Source organism: Poecilia reticulata, linkage group LG16 (genome assembly GCF_000633615.1).
Source record: "Poecilia reticulata strain Guanapo linkage group LG16, Guppy_female_1.0+MT, whole genome shotgun sequence".
NCBI classification, from domain to species: domain Eukaryota; kingdom Metazoa; phylum Chordata; class Actinopteri; order Cyprinodontiformes; family Poeciliidae; genus Poecilia; species Poecilia reticulata.
In genome coordinates, this window is record NC_024346.1 from 2,302,532 (window position 1) to 2,326,536 (window position 24,005).

Consider the following 24,005-nt stretch of genomic DNA (forward strand, 5'->3'; position numbering starts at 1 on the left):
ACAAACCCTTGGCTGTTGCTGTGAGCCATGTCAGTCACACACACACACACACACACACACACACACACACACACACACACACACACACACACACACACACACACACACACACACACACACACACACNCACACACACACACACACACACACACACACACACACACACACACACACACACACTGTGAATTCATTTGCAAGATTAAAACATCAGATATGCTGTAATACAATCTATACAGCCTATCAATATATTCTTGCTACTAAAGAGAGGCAGATATATGGACACCAGAAAGTTACCTATAACTCTGAAACAAAAAGCAAAGAACGCTCACTGATATGAACATCCATAAGGAATGGGTTGATTTGGACTTTTGAGTATGGACCACATGCAGAGCAGCAATGGGTATGTTAATGAATCAGTTCGCAAGGAGCTGGCACATATTCTGCTAATGTTATACAGCCATAACTGGATAAGAACATGGATGAATGTTTACCTTTCATTCAGGTGGAAAATGCTACTCCGATAAGCTAAAGCTGAAAACAAAACTTGCGCTTTCTAGTTTCCTTCGAAGACATGCCAGCTCCTTGACACCTGAACCAAAGACACTCATAAGTTGACTGAACAGTAGTGGTGCACCAATACATTTCCTTGACTTTAGGTGATCTGCGGTTTGCCGATACTGACATGAGAAACCAATTTTATCTACCTTAGCAAAGGTCAGTAAATCTGCTCCTGTTTGCTTTTGCTGTGGTTCACAACATCACCCCCCTGTTGTCAACCTAACGACTTTATTGCTGTATTCAGCGACTTTTCAGACATAAAAGAAAAAAAAATCAATATCAGCCAAGATCAGAAACTTTCAAAATATCACTGATCGTCCAGAAAACTGCAATCGGTGCACTTCTACTGAACAGGTGACCATTTATGTCCAAATTAGGCCGTTCCTTCCAGCTGCATAACTGTTCTTATCAATGAGTGCAATGTGGTTTCTAAAACAATAATAATAATAATAATAATAATAATAATAATAATAATAATAATAATAATAATAATAATAATAATAATAATAATAATAAGACTGCATAAGTTCAATGACAGTACTGACTAACTTTCTCAAACATCTATTCTGATCACCATGTCACTGGACACCACCAATGACAGACTGCAGGTCAAAAGGTCATACCGAGCATTTACAGCAAAATCATACAGAGAAAAAGAAAATCATGTTTGCTTTCAATAATAAATAATATTCATTCCAGGCTTTCAATTAAGAAGCAGAAAAAGTCACAAACACTGTACAGAAAAAAGAAAAGAAAAAGAAAAACAAATTTAAAGAACTTAAGTTCACACTTTGCAGAACTAGCATTTTGTCATAAAGTTGCGTCATGGTTGTCATGTTGCCTCTGTGGCATTTTGCACCTTACAGTACTCCAGGTCTTTATTCAGACACCATGGATGGCACCTGGTAGAAGAGTTTGGCAGGTAGTCACTGTTTCTTTATGTACAGAAAATGCATACAATATATCAGAGTCCTGCATGTGCATCTGCACAAACAGCACATCTGGACATATTGTATGGGTTATTGCGCTTCTCCGGCTAAAAGCTTAGCTATTGCAAGGTTAAAATATCTCACTGTCATATACTTTTACTCTGTAGATATCTATATATACCATTACTGCTATGGCTCTTGCATCACTGTGTTTAATATGATATGGATTATCTTAAAAAATAGATTATTACTATAATAGGTGCAATACAGACCACAGATTTGATTCTCTTCGATGCATCGCTCCATCTCTTCAACTGAAAGCAAACAGCTTGAGAAAGATAAATAATTTAATGTATATTTATCATTTTAATACAGTGATAAAACTTGTAGCCAACTAAAGAGATATTAAACCTAAAAACCAAAAAAATACATATTTATAAATACATATGCTACAGGTAAAGTGGATTCAGTAGATTTAAACTAGCATACCTTGAAGTTTAAAGGAATAGTTTGGATTATTTTTTTGTCTTTTGGATGCAGGGCTTTGTTGAGAGGTTAGGCCTCATCTTACCTTTAGCAGGAATCTCCTTAAATAAACTCATCTTGGATCAATACTAAGATTCTTTAGCCTTCCCAGTATTACAATGAACATAAAATTGTTTTTTCCACAAAACAAATTTACTTTCAAATATTTCCTAGCAGTTTAGGTGAATTTTATTGAAAAAAATAATAATTTGGCCATCTTGACTGCATTACTTTCCCCATTTTTAAAAGATCAGCGTAAAGGAGCTTTACTTTGAGTGAATATGAGAAACTGAAACTATCAAAAACATAACTGTAAAAAATCATAGATTTCTTTTTCAATTTGTTTATCCCAAGTCATCATGTAAGAGACGTCAAAGTCTGGCACATTAAATCACATAAAGAATATGCGATTTCCTTGTTTTTGACTCAGAAAGCGAGTAGATGAAGAAACTATGTAAAGCACTCCACACCAAAACAATGCAAAAATAGCTGGTAAGTATGACACTTTGCTTGAAAACCCACCTGTCAGACTTTTTGTAGTGAACTACAGCAGAAGTGCAAAGCAAGTGGTGGAAATAAGGAACTTGTCATGTTTTCATTCACGCTTCGTTATCTGGTGTTCCCTGGCAGCAGTGGTTTGTTTTCCTCGCTGCTCTGGTGAGGAATATTTTTTAAATTTAAATAGGGAAAAACATGTCAATCATTTTAGCATTTTGCTGTTGTGTCGAACTAAGGTTTGCTCTAATCCATGAGTACAGGCTGAAGATGCTTTAAGATGTCGGAAACCTGCTTTAGTCTGGCTGCTACTCATCCATGCTGCGGTTGTACGAAAGAAGATGCTAACAACTCATAACCTCTTCACAGAACCTGGCTCAAACAAAAATCCAAACTATTCCTTTAGCATTTGGCTTTGGTTTAAATTAGACTGCTGAGACCAGGCCTGGTCTATTGACAGATACTCTGAGCTTAAAGTGAAGTTCACGCACAGAGCATTAAGGCTTCTCTGAAAGAAAAAACAACGCAGACTGTTTTCAGTCCTGCAGGGAAAGACAAGATTTTTGCAAGCCAACCCAGGAGTCATATTGGTCCTGAACTTGCATTTCTACCATAAATAATCTGCCATAAGGTGTCAGCTGAACGTAAAAGTCAACTGAGGAGGAAACAGAACATAAGGCTATGCTTGCACTTGTTAATTCACTTAGATTCTGGAGTCCAGTCAACCCAGCAGGATGGCCTGAGACGTTGCTTCTTGGCATCCAAGTACTCTGTCTGCATTGCTCTTATGTGCATTCACATTCCTAATGTGTCCAGATGATGCACAAGTCCTGCAATGCACGGTCTGGCTCAGTGGTCTGTGAGTAGAAACTGACTCGGAAGCATCCAGATCTGCTACTTAATTCATCCCAAGGTCAAAGTAGGTCAAGGTACAAGTATGCCTTGATAAAGTCAGTATTCACTTGAAGCTTATACTCCAGAGGGAGATAACCAAGGTGATTATTCTCTAATGTTCTCATAGTTCCTCTATGTCTTTCTGCCCGAATCTTCGCAACATATTGATTCAAGTTTTGTCTGTGATGTTCTGTCCTCCTCATACTATGTATACAAAAAAGGGAGAGAGGTATTAGTCCCCATGTTTCTTCTGCGGAGAGAAACATCAGCAGTCCTTCAGTGAACAGCGTTCACCTTCGTCAGGAATGGAAGAGCTAATATCAAACCATGGTCTTCCAGAGTCCTGTGCAGTAAAGTCCATAACAATCATTTAAAAAGTGCAGTTTTCCCCCCTTTTGGAGTTATTAAATTGTCATTCTTTTTGTGCTTTTACTGGGAAATCCTCTGGAATATTGGAAAACTAGGTGGAATTATCCGATATGATTCCAAAATCCAGTAAAGGAGCATAAAAAAATGGCTGCTGGTGGGTGCAACAGCACGGGATGAGGGAGGATGGTTTAAGGTTCTTTTATAAGCTCAGTTAGAGCGTTACAGATGCGTTTTCCTTAACGGGCCAGCAGGACTCCCTGTCTTCATTCCGAGTCTTCTTTCCTGGAGTGGATTAGAAGTGGCAATATTCTCTGTCACAGATATCTACCCTTCACATGCAGACCACAAGATGACTATCACAAGATGTGAAAATATGGCAGAGTTTTCTTTTTGGCTAAACGTTTCCCACAATAAAGCACTGCTAATGTGCAGCTTCGCATTAAATCCTACAACGCAGGAACTGTTTTGGTTTCATGCCTGAACACAGCTGAGAAGCGATCGATATTCCACTTCTTACTCATGAACCACTTAATTTGCTGGAGATCAATAACAACTAAGAGCTGCTCTCGCAGACTGGCCTCATTGGTATTTCACAAAATCACCCAATAAATGAAGGCTCAGCTCCAGATCTCTGCAGTTTGCTAAATACGATGCTGTAACAAAGAACAAACCGCATCATGAGGATCTGACAACAGGTTTAGCGGAGCAATTCCTAAGTGGTGAATCAAAGACTAATTTTTTCTGCTTTGAAAACAATCAGGGCAACATAACCTTTGTACTTATTTAACAAGACAGAGATTTCTGCTCTCCATGTGAAAGTATCTCACATCAGTTGTATCTCTTTGCAAATTGTCTGGCGTCCTTGTCGATGGAAAGTTCCCTGCCTAACGCGATTTAATAAACCTGAAAGGTTTCCCACTCTACACTACACAGAGCAAGATCTCTGGTAAAAAGAAAGAGTGATTTGTTCTCTAGGAAATACATTAGAATATTCTCTGTTAGCACTTCTCCAGGTTTATGATTTTATTCGTCAGTTATGTTGCATGGTGGAAGCCCTCTACATTTACACACTTCTCAGATTAGAATAATTTTAATTATGTTTAGCAATCTGGCATTTAGAGAATTTGCCACTTTTTACCACATGTCAGGGGGAAATTATGTCTTCTTCCACTACATGCTCCCCACATCTGCCTATGAAAGACCACAGAGCCGTCTTTTGCCCTCCAGCCCAAAAACAGCCTCCAGTTACCTGTTAATTATTCCTTTAATTTGGGAGTCTTTCTCCACTTGCTGTTGTCGTAGCCTCCTCTCGCTGTCCTCCAGACGGTTTTGGTACTGGAGGAGGATCTTATTGGTCTGCTGCTCCTGCACTAGGAGCCTCCTCTCGTACTCCTCCAGCTTTCTGTGAGACATCAGCAGACGCTCCTTCAAAGAGTTGATTTCCTCCTCGTACTCTTTGACCTGAGGCGGCGACAGGAAACAGCTTAGTTTGACATGTTTGGAGGCTAACAGGGCAAGTAAATGCAAACACATTGTGTAGTTTTGAACCACCTTGAATTTGTTTGCAGTTTGTTTCTTGCATGCAGTCAGACTCAACTGAACCAGAGTGAAAACGTAATAAAAGCTGAAATAAAAACTCTAAACCAAAAACTTTGCTCCTTGGAAGCAACATATAAAATAAAGAGAGAAGAGTCAAGACTTTGTAGAAATACAGTTTACGGAATGTAAAACTATAGTCGTGGGATCTGATTAATAATTTAAACTGAGTTCATTGCAGGGTATATAATTAATTCATCACAATTAAATGACACTGTATATCAAGAAAATAAGCTATGTTTTCAAATCATGAACACTTTTTTCTACTAAATTATTGACTAAATAAACATATAACCTCTACAACAAAGATATTTATGATTTCTAATGTGCTGTTTAGGTTATTAAAACATCAGATTCATGCAAAGTGTTATTAAACCCATTCAGCTTCTACAAAAAAACCTTCTTTAGTAATATAAGAGGATCTATGGCCACACGTTGTTCGTAATTCTGAATTAAATTAGTCAACAACATCTACAACTTAGGCTCAGTTGTGTTTACATTTGGTCCAGGAAAAGAACCAGTGGTGTTAAAATGACGCCTACCCTGTCCATGCGCGACTCATCCATGCTTTTCGAATACTCCTTCAGCTTGAACTCCTCTCGGTCAATTCGTGAACTTTCGATGTCGGCCGACAGGTGAGGCATGTTGGAGACCCAGGCCACTGTTCGCTCGTTCGCTGGGGTCGGGGGATTGAGGGTGGTAGGTGACTGGGAGCCCTGGGAAGACAGGAGAAAGGCTTACTATGGGACAAGAAGGCACAGAAAGGCTTTTCACATGTATCGCTGCGAAAAAAAACACAAGTATTTTTATCTAGGCTCTAGTGCATCTAGGCTTAGAACACTTGAAATAAGACAAAACTTGTAGGTAACGTTTCAGCAAAATATAGGAGCTTGTCTTAAGTCAATAATTCCTTAATATTGATAAAAAAAAAGTGGAGTTCTACTGGCAGACTGTTTTACTTGTAACATGGGAAAAATGTCTTGCTATAAGTGAAATAATCGACCAGTGAAGCTAGTAATTTTTCATCTATATTAAGGAATGATTGATTAAAAACAAGCTTCTATATCTTGCTGAAGAGTTGCTTGTAAGTTTCGTCTTATTTCAAGTAAGATATCTGCACTATAAAACAGACCAAAAATAAATGGTAACATTTGTGTTTTTGCAGTGAACGCTGAGGCAATTCATAGTACTTTACACAACTCAAGCAAAATACAAAATTACATAAATGCAATGCATAAAAAAATAACTACTAAATTCAGAATAAACTCTGAAGTGGTTGGTTTTATAGTTGTTTATAGTTATTACATAAACACCATGCACAGTCGTCCTCCAGAGACAGCTGTGAGAAGACATGATGACCCGGAGAAGATGAGACATAGAGAGTGTGCAGGTGTTACCTGTTTACTCATGGTGGGTTTTAAAAGATGCTGTTGAGACTGCTGTGGTGACTGCTGAGTGCTCTGACTGGTGGTCCCTTGTGGACTCCCGCTTTCCCTGACAGAGCTCTGCTGGTGGGGAAGACCCGGGGCAGTGTTGTCTTTGACCGATAGCTGCCGGGGCCCGTGCTGCCTGCCGCCGTAGCCAGACTCTGGAGACTGGAGGAGGTTCCCGCTCTGTGGACGGCTTTTACCAGAGGCGGCGGGCGCGGCCGCCGCGCTGACGGATAGCTGGTGGGAAGTCTGGGACTTGACGCGCTGGCTGGGAGGCGGAGCAACAGAGCTCTGCCGCATAGGTTGAACGGTGGAGGGAGGAGTGGTGGCCAGGGAGGAGTGGGACGTTCCAGTCTGGGAGGCCATTCCCATCATTTCGTGTTGCTGTTGGAGGTTATCCTTGGAAAGAAAAGAAGCGCACCGCAAATTATTTTTATATTTTACAGCCCATTTGTTTTAACACTGCAAAAACACAAATTGTTGCCAAGTATTTTTATTCCAGTTTCTAGTTCAAGAATCTCAGTAGATTTGAAATAAGGCAAAACTAACTTACATGCAACTTATCAGCAAGAAATATGAACTTGTTTCAAGTAAATAATTCCTTAATATTGATGAAAAAATACCTGTTGCTCTGGCAGAGTATTTCTTTCATGTAATAAGTGAAATAATCTGAAAATGCAACAAGTACGTTTTCATCAATATTTAGGAATTTTTGACATAAAAAAGTTCAGATTTCTTGCTGAAAACTTGCATGTAAGTTAGTTTAGTCTTATTTCAAATGTACAAAGATGCATGCAGCAGAAACTAGAATAAAAATACTTGACAACAATTTGTTTTTGCAGTGAAGGACTCAAATTTAACTGAGCACTTTAGTCATAATTATAGTTTAGTGTGATTTTAAAATCGACATTATAGCTTGGCTTTTCTGATGCCTTGTAAAAAAGATAGATTTTGCACGCACATAGAAAAGGCCATTTACTAAAAGAACTACATAATCATAACAGTAATTAATCCAAGCTGTACAAAAAATATAATCTTTTTTCTACCCAGAACTGCTCAAGTGGCTGTTTTAGCTTCAGCTGGTTCAAATTCTGTAAAAATTAAAAATGTAATTAAAAAAAGTCCTATAAAGCATCCTTTGATATCAGTTTATTGATCAATTAATCTAAAAATGAACCAACAGATCAGCTCTAAACTGTAGTGATGTTGAGTTGAGCAGAAAGGGCAGGTATTTCACATGTTGATGTTTTTTTAGCTTCAGCTTCATGAATTCGGGCCTCCTGCTCTTTCTAAAACATTTCTCCTCTATTAACCTTTTGACAACATTTGCACCAGCATTGCACTGGGAAGTGGCTCCTATAATGAGCTCAGCAGATGTGCAGCTCTACCAGGTGTTTGCTAATTCCTGCTGGCTAGTCTGAAGGAGCTGAGTGGGGGGAGTCATGGCTGCTCTGTCAGGCAGAAGCTCAGAAACTGCAAACTCAAACATGCATGAAAAAGTCAAGGCAACACTCCAGGTATGATTTTGATCAGGGAATAACATTACAACATGATGTAAAGATCAAAAAAGTAAATTTCTTATAATACTTCCCCTTTAATGTATAATTTCTAAGATAATATAAAATTAACTTAAGTAGTTAAATGAATAATCTACACAATGTGATAATTTTTTTAAAATCAGATTAATCAATTGCCAAAATATTTAACAGAATTACTAAAACAACTGTTAGCAGCAGCCGTGGTGGCACTTTTACACAATGTCACCAGACATCTAAAAACACTGATTAAAGGACTTTTACCTGCATATGCATGGAGATTTGCCTGCGTCCATAGTCAGCCCTGCTGTAGTCGTCACTGTAGCTGTGCGAGTGGATTATGCTGGGCTGGCCCAGGTGACCATCCCGGGTCCTGAGCGTGGACAGATCCTCACTGCGAGAGAACCCCCCATGGGCGAACTGTGGGATGTAGGCCTGGTGCGAGGGCTCTGGGTCAGGGGCCAGGAGCAGGGGCGCTGGGGGCTGAGCTCGGCTGTGCTGGTGATGGAGCTGTTGTTGTGGCCCGTCAGCCGTCGCCAGATGAAAGAGAGGATTCTGGAAGGAAAGCGGGTAGCGCATGGCGGCGGCCTGGTGTTGCTGCTGCTGGGATAGCGAGTCGGTGGTGGTGCCCATCTGGCTCAGCTGGCTCAGCCGGAGGCCGCCTGACATGCTGGAGCCGCCGGAGCCAGCTGACAACCTCCCACCGGCCCGCAGCTGGCTGCTCAGGCCCGACCCCAGGCCGCCACCGCCTCCGCTGCTCAGCCCACCGAAGCTGCCCATACCGGCGATGGAGGCCTGGGAGGAGTTGAGCATGTCCACCGACTGCAGGTTAGACACGCTGTTCATTCGGGAATCCTGGAGGTCCATCATAGATACGCTTTTATTTACACTGACACCCTAAATAGTAAGGGATATGAGAGGCTAATGCGCCCCCTGATAATAAATGTTAGGTGGGCACGGATGACATGGGTGAGGGTGGTGCGGGTGTTTTTACCACGAGGTCTGTCAGGGAATCGGAATGCCTGAAAGTATTTCCCAGGAAATACCGCTAGGATGAGTTGCATGGTGAATCAGTGGGAAAAAAGCAAATGTCATGATAAACTAGAGCCTCAGTAACACGATGGCAGACTCTGTCGAGTATGACTAACATGCATGTCATACTAACCTCACTAACCAGAGAGAGAAACTAGCAGATGGGATGATGATTCCCCTGGTTCAGCGTGACCGGACTCACCTTAGCGTCTGGTTCCGTGATGTCAGAGCTGCTCGTGCAGTAGGCCGGGCTGGAGCGGGCCAGGGGCGGCCGCGAAACGTAGAACATGTCTTTGGAGGCTCGATGAGGGTGATCGCGGTCCTGAAAGCTCAGCTGGGCGCGGGATGGCATGACCCCTCCGGTGGAAGTAGGGGAAGGCAAACGAGTGATGTCTATGGAGCTGGACCACAACAGGCAGCAAAGCCAAATTTCTATTTAATAGCTTACAGGAAATATTCATTCAACACCTGGAAAAAACATGGAATCAGTTCACTGTCACTAAAATTAACTTTATACTGATGGAGAAAATGGCCACTTCCTGTAGAGGTACTGGTTCTGATCTGAACCTTTATCTGAAACTTCCATAAATGCATAGAGCCTGTATGAATAAGCAACATAATATCAAATCATAAACATTATGCTCCTTTATTTACTGTTTGAAGATCGCTGAAGTCACTGGTCCTCCTGAAAGTGACTGGAACAACTAGGACATTTTAAAGTGTAGCTCTTCTTTAGTTAATGTTCCTACCTGTTTAAGTCCCTCATCATGAGATTCTGGAACTCTGACGAGATTCCTCGGTTAAAGCTTGGTCGAGACAGCAGCCTGTCCGACTGTCTGTCCTGCACCCGGTCCGTCTGGTGGCTCGGCTGCCTCTGGAGGTGAGGGTTACGCAACGCCATGCTGATGTCATTCAGGAGGCGGGGCAAAGGGCCCAGCTTGATGATGGCATCCTGTGGTGAGAAGTGAAATAAAACTTCAGAAAGTCGAAGAAGCTTTTCTGTAAAGCTGCGGCTTATTAATTTATAAAAACGGAGAAACAAACATTTTCTTTGTACTTTTATATGTTGTAGTGTTGAAAAAATACAAAAAATGAAACAAACCACTTCAGGTTGAAAGTAATGATGTGGGACAGAAATCCATTTATTCATGTTTTGTGCAAAACTGGGAAGTTTACCAAGTAAATACAGGGCTGATATCGCCAATATCCAATAGTTGAATAATTTGGTGACTCAGTTTCAGCTAGTTGATTATGGTTTTGGTAAGACACAGGACAAAAATGCTAGGCAAATAAAAGTCTTTTTATTAACTAACCACAACAAAAAACAATGTAGCAGTATAGAAATAACATAATTCCCTAATTAGCTTCTACTGCAAACAATTGTTTATTAAAAGGAGAGTCTGTGTCATCTCCATATAAACTAAATAGGATTCATATTTTTCCTTCAGTAGTTAATATTCAATCATATATGTCAGGTTTGAGGTATTTAATTTTACGTGAATGTACATTTTTGAGTTCCAGTAAGATTTTTTAGCTCCCTGAATAGATTATAATAAAGATCCAGATTGTATTTGAACGACAGCAGACGCTTTGAGCGCAAATACTTCAAAGGAATACAATCCTGCTCTGAAAACGTAAGAGCTTGATGTTTGAGATATTAACTTTACATCGGTAGAACTGATGTGGTTTCACCTTGCTGAGCTGAGCCATAACCTCCCACAGGAGGCTGTGCAGGATGGACAGCTCCCTGCCCAGATCGATGTATCCCTCAAAGCCGCCTGCGTTGCTGACGCTGTCCAGGTTGGAGATCTCGTACAGGAACTGCTGCATGGAGCCCCACTCCATCTCTAAAAACTCATTCATGAAACACATGTACTCCTCCTTACTGCCAAACCTGCAGGAGGAGCAGAAACAGAAGCCAGAGAAGAAGGAGGAGTGAAATCGAACAAGATTTCATGAGTAAATGATGTAAAACTGGATTTTAGCTTCTTTTTCTTTGTGTCATAATTTCTTGGATGTAATCTTCTGAGCTCTTCTGGCATATGAGAATTCAAATATGGGTTTATACTCAATGTTAGGTGAAATAATTTAACTTAATTAAAAGTAGGCTAACTTTGGAGACCACAGCAAAGAATAATTACACAAAATAAATTTAATTTGTTCAATTCTAAGTCAGGACTCCCTTTGCTAGTAAGCAGTTAATCGCATGATAAATTAAAATGAGCTCAATAATTTCCATTCTGATGATTAATATTATTTGAAAGGCAATTTTGTTTACAAATACTTCATAATCCATTTTTTATGGCTTTGCTTGTGTGTGGTTTTTATTTCCGTTTTATTTATTGGTTTCGGTTGTTGTGTTTTATTTTGGATAATTAAAATTTCTTCCAGTTGCAGTGTGTTCTGTGCAAAGGTTTATTGATCTTTGAGAGGATGAACTTAGACTAATACATCATTATCAATTTATTTCGTGAAAATGTTCTCCAAAATGAAAACATTAATGTTTATCGCAATAATTACTGGCACAATTTATTGTGGCAAAACTTGTTATCGTGACAAGCCTCGTCCAAACTCAGGGTTGTGAGTTTCAAGGCCAAACATCAGCTATAAAAACATAATTTCCTAATTATTCATTATAATAAATGTATAGGTGTGTACCTATTACATATCAGATCATATCTATGACAAGTTCACATGTTCTTTAGAAGCTGAAGTAGTACTGACTTGGAGAAGTTTGCGAGGTTTTGCACTACTTTAGCGATAAGAGTGAGCGTGCGTGACGTCTGCTCGTCGGGATACTCCTGGGTGAGATTGAAAAGTGACGGGGACATGATGGCGGGACACAGGAAGCGCAGGAAGAGCGATCCACTGATGAGGCGGTCAGCGATGTCTTCCCGACCCCTCTCGGCACAACGCACTCGCCAGGACGCAAAAACCTCCTTTAGCTCACGGGGGAAAACACTGTGAGGACACAACGTGCATCTCAGAATCAAACAGCAACATCATGGCTGCTTCCTCGGCTCGCGAGGAGAAAGTAAATCTGCAGGCCCATCAACCTTTATAAATAACTTTGTTTATTTCTGCAGTAATTAGGAGCTTACCAATGGGAATTAACGATTTTGCAGAGAGCCAGTTCGCAGCACATTCGAAGATTGGCTTGGTGGTCTGGTAGCACAGAGGGTGGTATTCTCATAGGGTCCACTTCGCAATTTTCCTCTGACTCATACAAGGCCCTTATGAACTCCCCTGCAGATGACATTTAATTTGTAACAAGTCCAGAGTTATTATTTTAAATAACAGCATCAACCAGTGCTCAAGTGTTACAGAAAATAAATCAGAAATTAAACATTTCTGCAACCCAACCCTTTGGAGAAGTAAAATGCTTGTTTTTCCTTTTCTGTTTCAAGAAGTATTGATCAATCATTTTAACTTTAACGTTGAATAGTAAATACTCTTTAATGCTGAAAATACATCTGGGTTTGGCTAACATGAGTCTTAATCTGTATATTAAACATGTAGATGTAAATGAGGTGTTTTACTCAATGTTCCCAGACGCTTCAGCTGTTCCTGGTTTGTTACCCATCGGGTTGAGTGTGTGTGGTTCCCCAGTTTATCCATGGGTTAAATGCCGAGGTCACAGTTCTTTGCATAAACCACGCTTGGGGAAAATCTACTTATTATGTATCACATGATTCAACTGAGGCAGAAATGATGCCCGCCCATGAATCAGATTTACTCATCACATCAGTTTATGCTCCTGATGTTTGGGAGAGATGAACAGATTTGGGGTTTAGCAGGAGAATTGTGCTCATGCTGCCAGAGCTTTCTCTAAACAGCTTAACTTTAAAAATTAGAAAACGATCACAGAATAATACAGGAAGACAGACGACGCATTATGGTTGTTCAGAGGGCCTGAACTTTGCTGCTGTCTGGGATGATCTGGCATCAAAAACAACAATAAGACTTGGATTTTCTACCTCAGTTCTTTTAGATTTATTTGCTCCTCTTCTGTTGTTTTATTAGTCATTTCCCATGATTCTGGGAAATTGAAGCTGCTTTCACACAGCAAGCAAATGTGACCCAGATCTGCTTTTTTATGCCCATGTCTAACTTTTTTTACAGCACTCTACTTCTTCTGCGCATGCAGAACCGTTCGCTTCACTCTAGAGTCTAATTAGTAACATGACAGACCATGCAAAAAAAAAAAAAAAGAAAAATCTGATTTCAGCAAAAAATGTGGAAGACCTGCTTTGTGAATGTAGCCTAAATTTTTCTATCTTCTCGTATCTGCTTCATGTTAATAAACAACATCAAATGTGTCGGACAAATAGTGAAGGTTTCTGGTTATCAGAACTAAAAAGGACATGAGAAACTTCTCAAAAAAATCTTTGATTTTATTTTGAAATTTTGGGTTTCATATAATTAGGAATTATTTTTGACTTTTGCTGATTTTATTTTTTTGTTTTTCTTAATACTGAATGTTTCCTCTTTACACAAAGAAACTTATTGTTCATCCAGACTAATAACATGTTTTTATCTTGGGTAAGTAAAAAGTTAGTTTTGTTTGCAATGTCCAAAAAATGAATAACATTTGGATAAACCTGAATGATTTGAAAGAAAGAAAAAAAGTGATTTCATGCAAATCTATTCAGACTGAAAATGATTCATTTTCCCTCAGTAATACTGACAGATATTTCCTATGATTTTTATTTTTATGGCTATAAAAATTAAACCAAGAAACAAGTTTTAGCTGATCTGATCTGAGCAAAGAGCATTGAAAATGAAAGATCCGGCTGAGTCGACTCACCGATAGCATCCTTGAGGTACTTATGTCCGATCAGTTTGAGGTACTCTTCTATGGCTTTGGTGGCCAGAGTGTTCTCTCTGAATATAAGGTGTTCTCGGTCGATAAATCTGTCTACCTCACACATGGCCATGTCGGACAGGAAGTCCTGCAGACACAGGAGGACTGCAGTCAACCGTTGCTCCTCAATCTGATTCTGAGCTTTCTGCAAACGGCGGTGGCCCTTACCTTCGCCTTCCCTGTGCTTTGCAGGATATGCACCAAAGCACAGGCCACTTCCTCTTTACTCTTCACGCTCAGCACGGGCTCCAGCACGGCGCACAGGGTGCGGTAGTTGTTGGTGACGTACTCGGCGAACTCCTTGTACAGCTCCATGGGCAGGATGTTCATGGTTTGGAAGCGGGATTTGAGGCGAAGCGAGGCGTTGATGATTTTCCCTCCTCCGACGCCGGCTCCCTTTGTGAGGACGCTGGGCTGGATGACTGGGTACCATTGCTCCACAAACTGCCGCCCGGTGATGCTCGAGATGGGGATGCTGACCAATCCTAAGTATGTGCTCTTTTCCTTCAAGATGCACAGAAAAGATACTCATAAGCATGTAAACTGTATCCGTAGAGATGAAGGGAAAAAACTGGAAAAGAATTGTGATTGTAACTTATAACTATAAAATCTAACTCGGGATGTTTGCAATCACAAAACTGACTCGGATTTTTACTTTTGGATTTTGCTTTCTGGTGTTTAATAGTAGCTGTGTTTGTGATGCAGTTTGTGAAGTTACACAATAATTTAGGTTATTTTACCCAATTTATAATAATTTATAAATATTTAGTTCACAAGTTAAATACTTAGCTTCAAACTAAATATTTAACATTGAAAGTAAATACTTAATAATTAGTTTCCAAGTAAAAATTTAGATTGAAGCTAAATATTTAGCCAGCAAGACAAATATTTAGTTCCAAATTGGTTAAATCGGTTTGCTGATTTAAACTAAATATTTAGTTTGAAGATAAATACTTATTTTGCAAGGTAATTATTTAGTCTAGCTTGCTGTCTACATATTTAGTATAAATATTTGAAGATAAATATCTAGCTTCAAACAATTTTCAAGACAAATATTTAGCTAGCAAATCAAATATTTGCTGTTTGATTTGCTAGCTTGCTAAATATTTGATAAGCAAGCTTAGCTTCAGACTAAATATTTAGTTTGGAACTAATTTTTTTAATTGAATCTAAATATTTAGTTAGCATTTTAGTTTAACGGAACATTAGTTTTGAATTTAAACATTTAGCTTGCCTACTTTATTTAGAGCTGGAAAACTAAATATTTAGTTTGGAGCAAAATATTTAGTGTAAAGCTGAACATCTAACTTAATGTGTATTTAAATTATTATCATCATTACCTCTATTAAAAACACATAAATCTATTATAATTTTTAAAATTAGTAAAAATATTTAGTTTGCAAACTAAATTGTCGGTGGGTCACCTTCCGTCTCTTCTTGTCCGTCTCCTTGTACAGATGAAGGCGAAGGTTGCGGACGGCCGGCAGGTTGTTGAACTCAAAGTGCTCTCCCCAGAAGACGGTGTCGGTGCGGGGCTTGCTGGTGGTGCGGGCGTACAGCATGTCGTCCAGGCACAGCTCGCAGTAGTAGCGCTTCTTAGCCGGGAGCTCGCGGGCTTCGATTATCCACAGTTTCAGCACATTGTCCACCCTCCGGCTGTTGTCCTGCATGAAGATGAAACCAGCTCAAACACAGTTTACAGCACTTAAAACCAGGCTTTTAAAAAATCTTTGCAGAGAGACGACACAATGTCGGGAGAAAGATACGAAAATGCAACAAAACACGTCAAGGACAGAGAAGAGGAGACGGAGAGGGTGAATAATGGGCAGCAGCAGGTCATCCTGCAGAGGAGAGAAATGACGGATTTGTCTTGAAGTTGAAAAGCAGCTTTAAATTCATCGTACAGAGGCATTAAGCTGCATGATAGACACACGAAAGACAAATGACGAAAAATAAAAAAATAAAAATCCTGCATTTCATCTGTGCAACAAAGACACAAACAATGGTAATTATGCTTCTGTGGTGAGTTCTTATCATGATCACAAAGCGTGTTTCATATTTGACAACTCCTGCTGCAGGAGAGAGGGGCCTGCTGGTTGCTGAATCGCTGTCGTTAGTCTCATACTATTCAGCATCTCATTTTAAACCCGACACATGCCATGATCTTCACAACCAACGGGTTTTGTCCTCTTTTATCTCTGGTGTCAAACGAGAGGCATCATTATTTCCAAACCCGTGACTTTGAATGTTTTTGGGCATCTGGTGTCTCAGTTTGCCAGAGCAGTGAAACCAGTATGGGAGCTGGTTCTCAGCCTTGAAATCCTCACATGGCTTCCGTCTTTCTCTTATATCTCAGATGTGACTACTAAAACATGGCTGCTTAAAAGAAAAAAGGACTTCCAAAGTGAATCAAAGTCAGGTACGTTAAAAACAATGATGGCAATCCTTCGCTCTGCTGGTACGTCTGGCTTAGATACATGAATCCTAATGTTCAGGCGTAGGAGGGGAGAGATTTATCTGCGAAAACCTCCGTTAGGGATCCTCAGAGCGCCAGGACCCCTGCGGCCCGAGCATCTGGACGGAGAGCATCCAGCTCGCGTGATGTTTCATCTCAGACGGCTTTAATTTGTCTCCAGTCCCTGGATGCTATCAGAGCCGCGTGTCTCACGTGTCTGCTCACTTTTAATAACCGACAGGAGGAAGCACAGGACGATTTCGCACAACTATCAGATCCGCAGGGAAATTATTGATATTACTTGGTGCTGAGATTAGTTCAATTAAAGATGTGCGGATGAAAATATGATCTCACTGCACGGGGAGCACTTCACGTCAGTGCTGCAAAAATATGCAGTTTGTGTTCAGAACAATGATTGAGTATTTTGCTTTGATTTGATGTTTGATCCAGTTTAGCAGCTGCTGAGGTGCACACTTTGGAGATTTCAGGATTAGATCCAACACCTCCTGATTAAGGGGGATAAAGTAAAAATCACAATTGTTCTTCAGAGTCTGACGTCGCATCAGAGTATTTAAATACAAGGTCAAATTGAAAGGAAATATCAGGGTCCCTCATTCTCAGAAAACAAAAACACCCAGTAATATCGTTTAATCCACCAAATCAGCTTGCATCAAACGGATTTATTTCCTCAGCAGAAAACACTGCTTATGTTCTACTGTAAAAAGTTTTAAACTCTAATTCCATGAAAAAAAACAACAACAAAAAAACATTTTGTTTCAAAGATTTTGCTGTAATCTCTTGAAAGTTGTCATGATCAAGTTTTGCTACATGCTTTTCAGGTTTTCTTTGGACTTTGGCTGCTTTCTCCTTTACCACCTGCAGACAAACTACTGAAAAAAGTCCTGGCATAAGATGCATCACCCTACTGTCAGTTTTCAGCTGAGATTTCTCTGGAGGTCACCTTGCTGGAGCTAAAATCTTGTTTTCTCTCCGTTAGACTGCGTCATCTTTGAGGTTTTTCACAAATTCAATGCAAGAAATTGAAACAACTTGACTTTTGTGACAGACTGCTGACAATAAGATGCCTAAAGATTCAGATGGATCAGTTTCTTTCATAAAAATGTTAAAAGATTATGACTCTGGAGCAGCAGGTGGTTTTATGTTTCCAAATCCGGCTGAGATTCAGTATTAAATTTGCCCCAGCTGATCCAGTCTGACCACACCTGGTAATAAAAATCCATCCTGAAGAATCCCAGCGACCAGCTCCATATGAGGAGAAACACATGTCAGCTGAGCAGCAGTCAGGACACAACAGGTGTTTCTGCTGAGATTCATCTGAGTCACATTTTTAACAAAACTCAGAACCAAAGCACAAAATCCCATCGTTTAGAACCACAAAAAACCTCCAAAAACAAACAAAAAACAGCTAATAGTGCAGCACTTATTGGCTGCTTAATGCATAAAACACAAACAATTCAATTTAAAATATTACAATGAAAATAAACTACACACTACAGAGGAAATCACTCACCTACCCTCTACCCTGTCATCCTCAGATCAGTAAAATCCTGATTTATGAGAGAACTGCATTTTTCATTTCTATTGGACTCCAACAAAATGTTTTTCACTATTTTTAGCAGAGAAAAATCCTAATGTCAGAGTTCTACAAATGGCTGTTTGATCATTTTATGTGAGTGTGTCTGTTTAGAGGCAATAATTCCTTGATATTGATGAAAAATATCAGCTTTTAATCAATACCAATTAGTTAGTTAGATTATTTCACTACAAGACAGTTTTCCCAGTGAAATAATCAGCAAGGAATTGCTGACCTAAAAAGCTCCCAGATCTTGCTGACCTTGCACTAGAAACTAGATCAAAATTACTGGGTAATATTTTACCAAGTAAGATTTTTGCAGAGATGTGCAATCAATTTTTTAAGTCTTCAAGAAGCCAGCACCACTTAACCAGGTGAAGACCCCCGTCAGGAAAGCTTTCGACTGCGCTGGTTCATTCATGAGGCCCACAGAGCCGTGAGAAACTCCTGGAGTCAGTCATGTTGGCTTGTTTTCGCTCCTCTCCTCTCAGCTGCTCAGTATCAGCGAGCATCAGCTTTCACAGACATGCTGAGCTGGTGCACATCGACCTGCTGCGCACAATTTACCCAAATCACATTACCCGATTAGTGGTTTTTCAAAAACAGCAACCGGGACCCTCCGCCCTGAAACATTACCCCCGTGAGGCTTTAACACTTCGCTTGCAGACGCCACTAAATTGCTCGACACAGACACACACAGACATGGGGATGGAGTTCACACAGAGAAATGAAGCGGTGCGCTCTTATTGGAAAACAAACAACAACAGGAGACGGGGAGGAGAGAGAGAGACACACAGACACAGGGATCATCCGCATCCCTTTCTCTCCCCTCACCTTGTTGGGCTTGACAGCTCTCTGCAGGTTCTCGATCCATTTGTCTCTCTCTGCGGCTGAGCGACACGCAAAGCACTTGGTTCCTGACGCCGTTGTCACCTGAGGTTATAGCCAATGGTACCACAGCCATCAGTCACTATGGAGACAGCAACTAAGGCGCCAAAACAATGTCTCAACCTCGACTTTTCAGTTTCCACTAACAAAACGTGATGGAAAACTTTACAAAACCAATGCAAATTTTATAACCTTGATCATCAGACTTTTATTTTGTTTTTGTCAGATTCTGTTTCCCGGCACTAAAAGTGGGAGTGTGCCGTTGCTCGACCATCGTGCAGCTCAGCTCTCACCTCAAAACAGTACTCCTGTCCCAGGATGCTGGAGTGGACGGGTTTGATGATGGCGTCCTCGTCCAGTGTGAGGTCCAGCGCCTCGGCAGCGCTGCTGGGAGACAGCAGGGACTCATGGGAGTGGGACTCTTTGAAGCTCTGCATCAAACGGGTCCTGGGAGACACATAGTCAGTCAGATGTGGGAGCGGAGCGGGAAGAAGGGGAGGAGGTCATTTCATCACGGTTCGGCCCTTCATGTCAGCATCTATATGTTAATTCTAACATTAAAAACACATTTCATTCTTTTTATCTTACTGCTATTGAATCAAAGAACCACAGAACCAGTTGATAGATGGAAACCAGCTCATAATTTTCCAAATAATCCATTAGGACTGGAGGTAGCACATGCAGATATTCCGTTTAAACCAAATACAACATTTACATACTTCTGCATTTCAAACTGGATGGGATGTGAATGAGGGTGATAATGTAACAGCTCTTCAGATGCAAACATGCTTTCATGTTATTTTTCATTCATATTAAATTCAATTCAGCAACACTTAATATTAAAGCCGCAGAAGTTCCCTTTATCTGGAAAATAATATATATATATAAATACAATTTTAATTGACTATCAATGCAATATAGCAAAGGATAAGTGCAGACGAAACGAGAATCATGTTTAATTTAAACCAGTTTGGATAATTTATGTATTATAATCTTAAACTGCATTAAGAGATTGAGATAAAAAAAAAAACTATAAATAACACAATAAATTATTTGCCTTGAGATGACAAGATATAAATAAACTTAATTGACTTGAATTTCTTATTTTTGGAGAGAAATATAAATCTGATTTAATAATAAACAGGCTTCAAAGGATTCTTAATCAGACTTTAAAATGCATTTTTAAAGGAAAGTTCTTCAGCACTATCCCATTTTTTATTCTTTCTAATCATTTTTTTAGCTCCGGTTTTTAATGAAATCCCATTAAAAGGTTTCCTGAAGTCAAAACTTTGACGTGCAAAGTGTCTGCTTGGCTGCTTTGTGTTTAAAAAACAATGATAATATGACAACAATAAGATTTAACGGCTTGTAAAACAGCTTGTATAATCAACTTGATCAGAAACTCCTTAGTAGTTGTTTCATTCTCGCACATTTTTAAAGAAATTTGGTTTGCAAACATTTGTTTCTGCTCGGATCATTTTCCTTCCACCACATTTCAACCAGGTTGGGTCTTTTTCAGCCTTTCTATTGCACATGTCCTGTTTGGGATTTCTGTCCTGTTCGGTCTCACATTTAAGTTTAGAATATTTTGGTATTCAGAAGATTTCATGCTCTTCTCAATGACTGCAGGACGCTGAGATTCTGTGGCTATGCCACTATCCTAAATCATTATTTCTACCATCAGGCCTCACAGCTGGCATCAGGTGTTTGAGCTGATATGCTGTTAGATTTTCTTTAAACATCGTACTGTGCATTACATCAAAACTCCTCTACTTGAACCCAGGACATATTTCCAGAATTTTTATAGTTCTTTCAGATGCAAGTTTGCAAAATGTAAGTAGTTCTGCCACATCGTTTTTAGAGAGAAGATGGAAATATGCTGCACTTCTTCAGTCTTTTGTCTTTAACTTTATAATTTTACATGCTAACTGAGCTGTGTGAAGTCTGCACGAAGCTTTTGGTTATTTTTGTTTTAAATATGCTGGGACGTTCCTAAGAATCAATAAAAATGTTTTCCACATATGAATAGTCATTCTTACAGTGCAACCAAGAACTTCAAATAGTTTGAAAATGACTCTACACTCCACTAGGTTTTAGAGCAGCAAAACACCAAAGCTCCTGCTTTTACTGCGGTGCTCTCACTAATGACGAACATTTTATTTAATTAGCTACGCCTCCATGTTGTTTTCCTTCTTAACTCCAAAAAAAAGGATGGATTCATTTCTTTGAAAAACGAATGCATAACAGAAAAATGTAAATCCTCTCTTCATAATTCAAAATAACACATTGAGTCATAATGAAAAAAGAACTCCAGAAGTTATGAAAATTGACTTTTTCCATAAATATTGTGTCATATGACTGTCTGAGAACAACTTTTTACCACTCGTACATTTGCTGCTTTGCTTGCACAGCCGCTTTAAGATAACGCATAGATTATCACCAGAATGGGGTTTATGAAGTGAAAATCTGCTTTACCAGGTAGCTGCTGGCTGTGCAGAAAGAAACGAGGTCCAGTGATTAGCTTTACTAGCTAAATTCAGAGAATATCCTGCAGAAAATACACTCTCATGCTGTTACTTTACATTATGCCATAACTCTCTCGTAGATATTTTTATTTCTCTTCTACAGTTTTTTATGCTCTAGAGAGAATGTACATTAAAATGATTTCTAGGAAAGAAAATCAGTCCTCTGACATATTTATGCAAACATTTCACAGTAACAAACACTCACCACTGCTCATCGTGCTCACCTTTACTATAGTGCACACATGCACACACAGAAGCAGCTGATAGTCAGATATCCATTACGACAGATAAATGATGACACGATAAATCTAACCAGAGAGTGAGGAGCGCTGGTCAGGAGCAAGGAAACCCCCGGAGAAGAAGAAGAAAAAAAAAAACAAGGATGGAGATGAAGAAAACCTAAATCCTCGGCTCTGCGCTCACTTTTCCCACGATTGCCTGTGCCTAAACCCAATCATAACGTTCATCACCGGAGCACTGATCGCACAGGGAACCGGGGAGAGAGCGAGGCTCATGGAGAGAGGGAGAGATAAAAATAGACCTAAAAGAATGAGTCAGATTGAAGGGAGGACAGAGAGAGCAGAGAAAGACTGGAGGAAGTCATGACAAAATGTGAGAGAGGATGGGGGGCTGGGGGTAAAGACGACCTCTCAGTGGAAATTAAGTTCATTATGTAAACACTGGATTCTTCAGAGAGGAAGATATGAGAGTATGGAGAGTCTGAAAGGAGGAGGAGTGAAGAGGAGGATGCGTGCGGACTGGGGAGCATGAAGGGATTGGGGAGACAGCAGGAGAGCTGGAGGAAAACGGAGGACTGAGCCGCTCTGAGCAGAGACACTTCAAAACAGAGAATATGTCTTCAAACACCTGCAACACATCAGATCAGGTGGAGCAAAACTCAGCAAGCAAGAAGACAACACAACATGATTACCACAACGAACACCGACTCAAACATTCTGCAAGTTTAGTTTCATGAATTAAGGACGTGTAACTTTTGTCTGAGTGTCTGAAGTGTTGGAGAAATGCAAAACGAAATTTGATGACGTGGATAAGATTGGCTTCACATGTAAGGATCGGCCGATCATCGATCTCCCAAAATTAAGCAAATCAATACTGATAATCGGCTGGCCGATAAATTGGTTTACTCTTACGAAATACTGCTGTGAAATGTAGAGGAAAGTACATACATTTTAACAATTCATAAACAGTGTTTGGGTCCTGCAAGTTGTCAAATAATTATTCGTAAAATATATTCAGAAAATAGGTGAATTGGAGCCAAGCAAACAGTTTCCTGCAGTCTTCATCAACGTGGACAGGGTGTCAACATTTTGGATTAAACTGGCCTAATGTGTAAGAAGTTTCTGCTGATAGAAAACTATCACAAAGAAAACTTCAGAACAAAAAGTGGGTCAAAGTTCAGAACTTTCCAGGTATTAACCCCCCTGAGAATCACTGGTCGGACCTTAAAAAGCAAAATGAATAAAAAAAGTAAAAAAATTCAAAAAGTCTTCAAAAAAGTTCCTGTTTTGGACCTCAGGGGCAAGAATGTAACCTAAAACAAAAACACGCAAATCCTCCCCTGGTAATTCAGAATAAAACATTGAATTATAATAAGAAAGAAGTCCAGAAGTTGTGAAAATGGATTTTTGAAATAAATATTGTGACAAGAAGATCATTTTACCAAGAATGTGTCCGTTTTGTCCCCTCAGTGGCCTCCTGGGGGAATAAATCAAGCTGAAAAGTGTCTTGGCAGATCCTGGTTTCACAGCTGGAGCTCTCAGTTGAGTTCACTTCTGGCCTCAAGTTTGACTCCAAATGTAAAATTATCATCTGGCGTTTGATTGGATCATATAGCAACTTACAGACTTTGAGCTTTTTTTTTTTTAAATCTGGCTGCTTCTCATCTGAATGTGGGTGGTTTATGGCAAAAAAAAAAAAATCTAAAATCAAATAAAAACAAAAAACCCCCCGTATTTCTCTGTAGGCATCTAGTCCAGCAGAATTAAATTCATGTTCCCTGAGCTGCTGAGGAATCTTTGCTCTGCTGTTCGTCTGTCCAGGATCCAGAGGTGTAATTAAGCAAATCTCCCACTAACTCATTTCTTCTGTACAGCCAGGATTATGGCTGACTGCTGGTTTCCATGGAGAGAGAGTTCCTTCATCGCGCTGACTGAGAAACAGTGACGATTTCAGCTGAAAGTGATACTGAAGTGAGAGTGGAAAGTGAATTTATTTTCTCATTGAAGATGCAACCAGACTCATCTGCTCTCTCATACCAGAAGACGGCACTTCAGTGATTATTGGCTCTTATATATA

At 39.9% G+C, this 24,005-nt stretch overlaps 1 protein-coding gene across 16 annotated transcripts in view; it reads right to left on the reverse strand.

The window, feature by feature from the left end:
- syngap1b (synaptic Ras GTPase activating protein 1b) overlaps positions 1-24,005 on the reverse strand; it is a 178,237-nt gene that overhangs the window by 17,699 nt on the left and 136,533 nt on the right. For 12 of the 16 annotated variants that reach the window (XR_535669.2, XR_001777412.1, XR_001777413.1 and 9 more), the window contains 14 exons: positions 19,458-19,611; positions 19,111-19,209; positions 15,652-15,891; positions 14,396-14,731; positions 14,171-14,315; positions 12,465-12,609; positions 12,088-12,324; positions 11,056-11,257; positions 10,113-10,315; positions 9,566-9,764; positions 8,596-9,186; positions 6,764-7,195; positions 5,909-6,082; positions 5,020-5,231 (listed from right to left, as the gene is read on the reverse strand). Coding sequence is in view for 13 of the 16 variants with exons in the window: in XM_008430767.2 (XP_008428989.1) it covers positions 5,020-5,231; positions 5,909-6,082; positions 6,764-7,195; positions 8,596-9,186; positions 9,566-9,764; positions 10,113-10,315; positions 11,056-11,257; positions 12,088-12,324; positions 12,465-12,609; positions 14,171-14,315; positions 14,396-14,731; positions 15,652-15,891; positions 19,111-19,209; positions 19,458-19,611 (3,369 nt within the window). In the remaining 3 variants the exon portion in view is untranslated. Of the gene's footprint in view, positions 1-110; positions 4,053-5,019; positions 5,232-5,908; positions 6,083-6,763; positions 7,196-8,595; positions 9,187-9,565; positions 9,765-10,112; positions 10,316-11,055; positions 11,258-12,087; positions 12,325-12,464; positions 12,610-14,170; positions 14,316-14,395; positions 14,732-15,651; positions 15,892-19,110; positions 19,210-19,457; positions 19,612-21,913; positions 22,166-24,005 lie in introns of those variants that run through there. The other 4 variants (XM_008430774.2, XM_008430770.2, XM_008430768.2 and 1 more) reach the window with 4 other exon arrangements.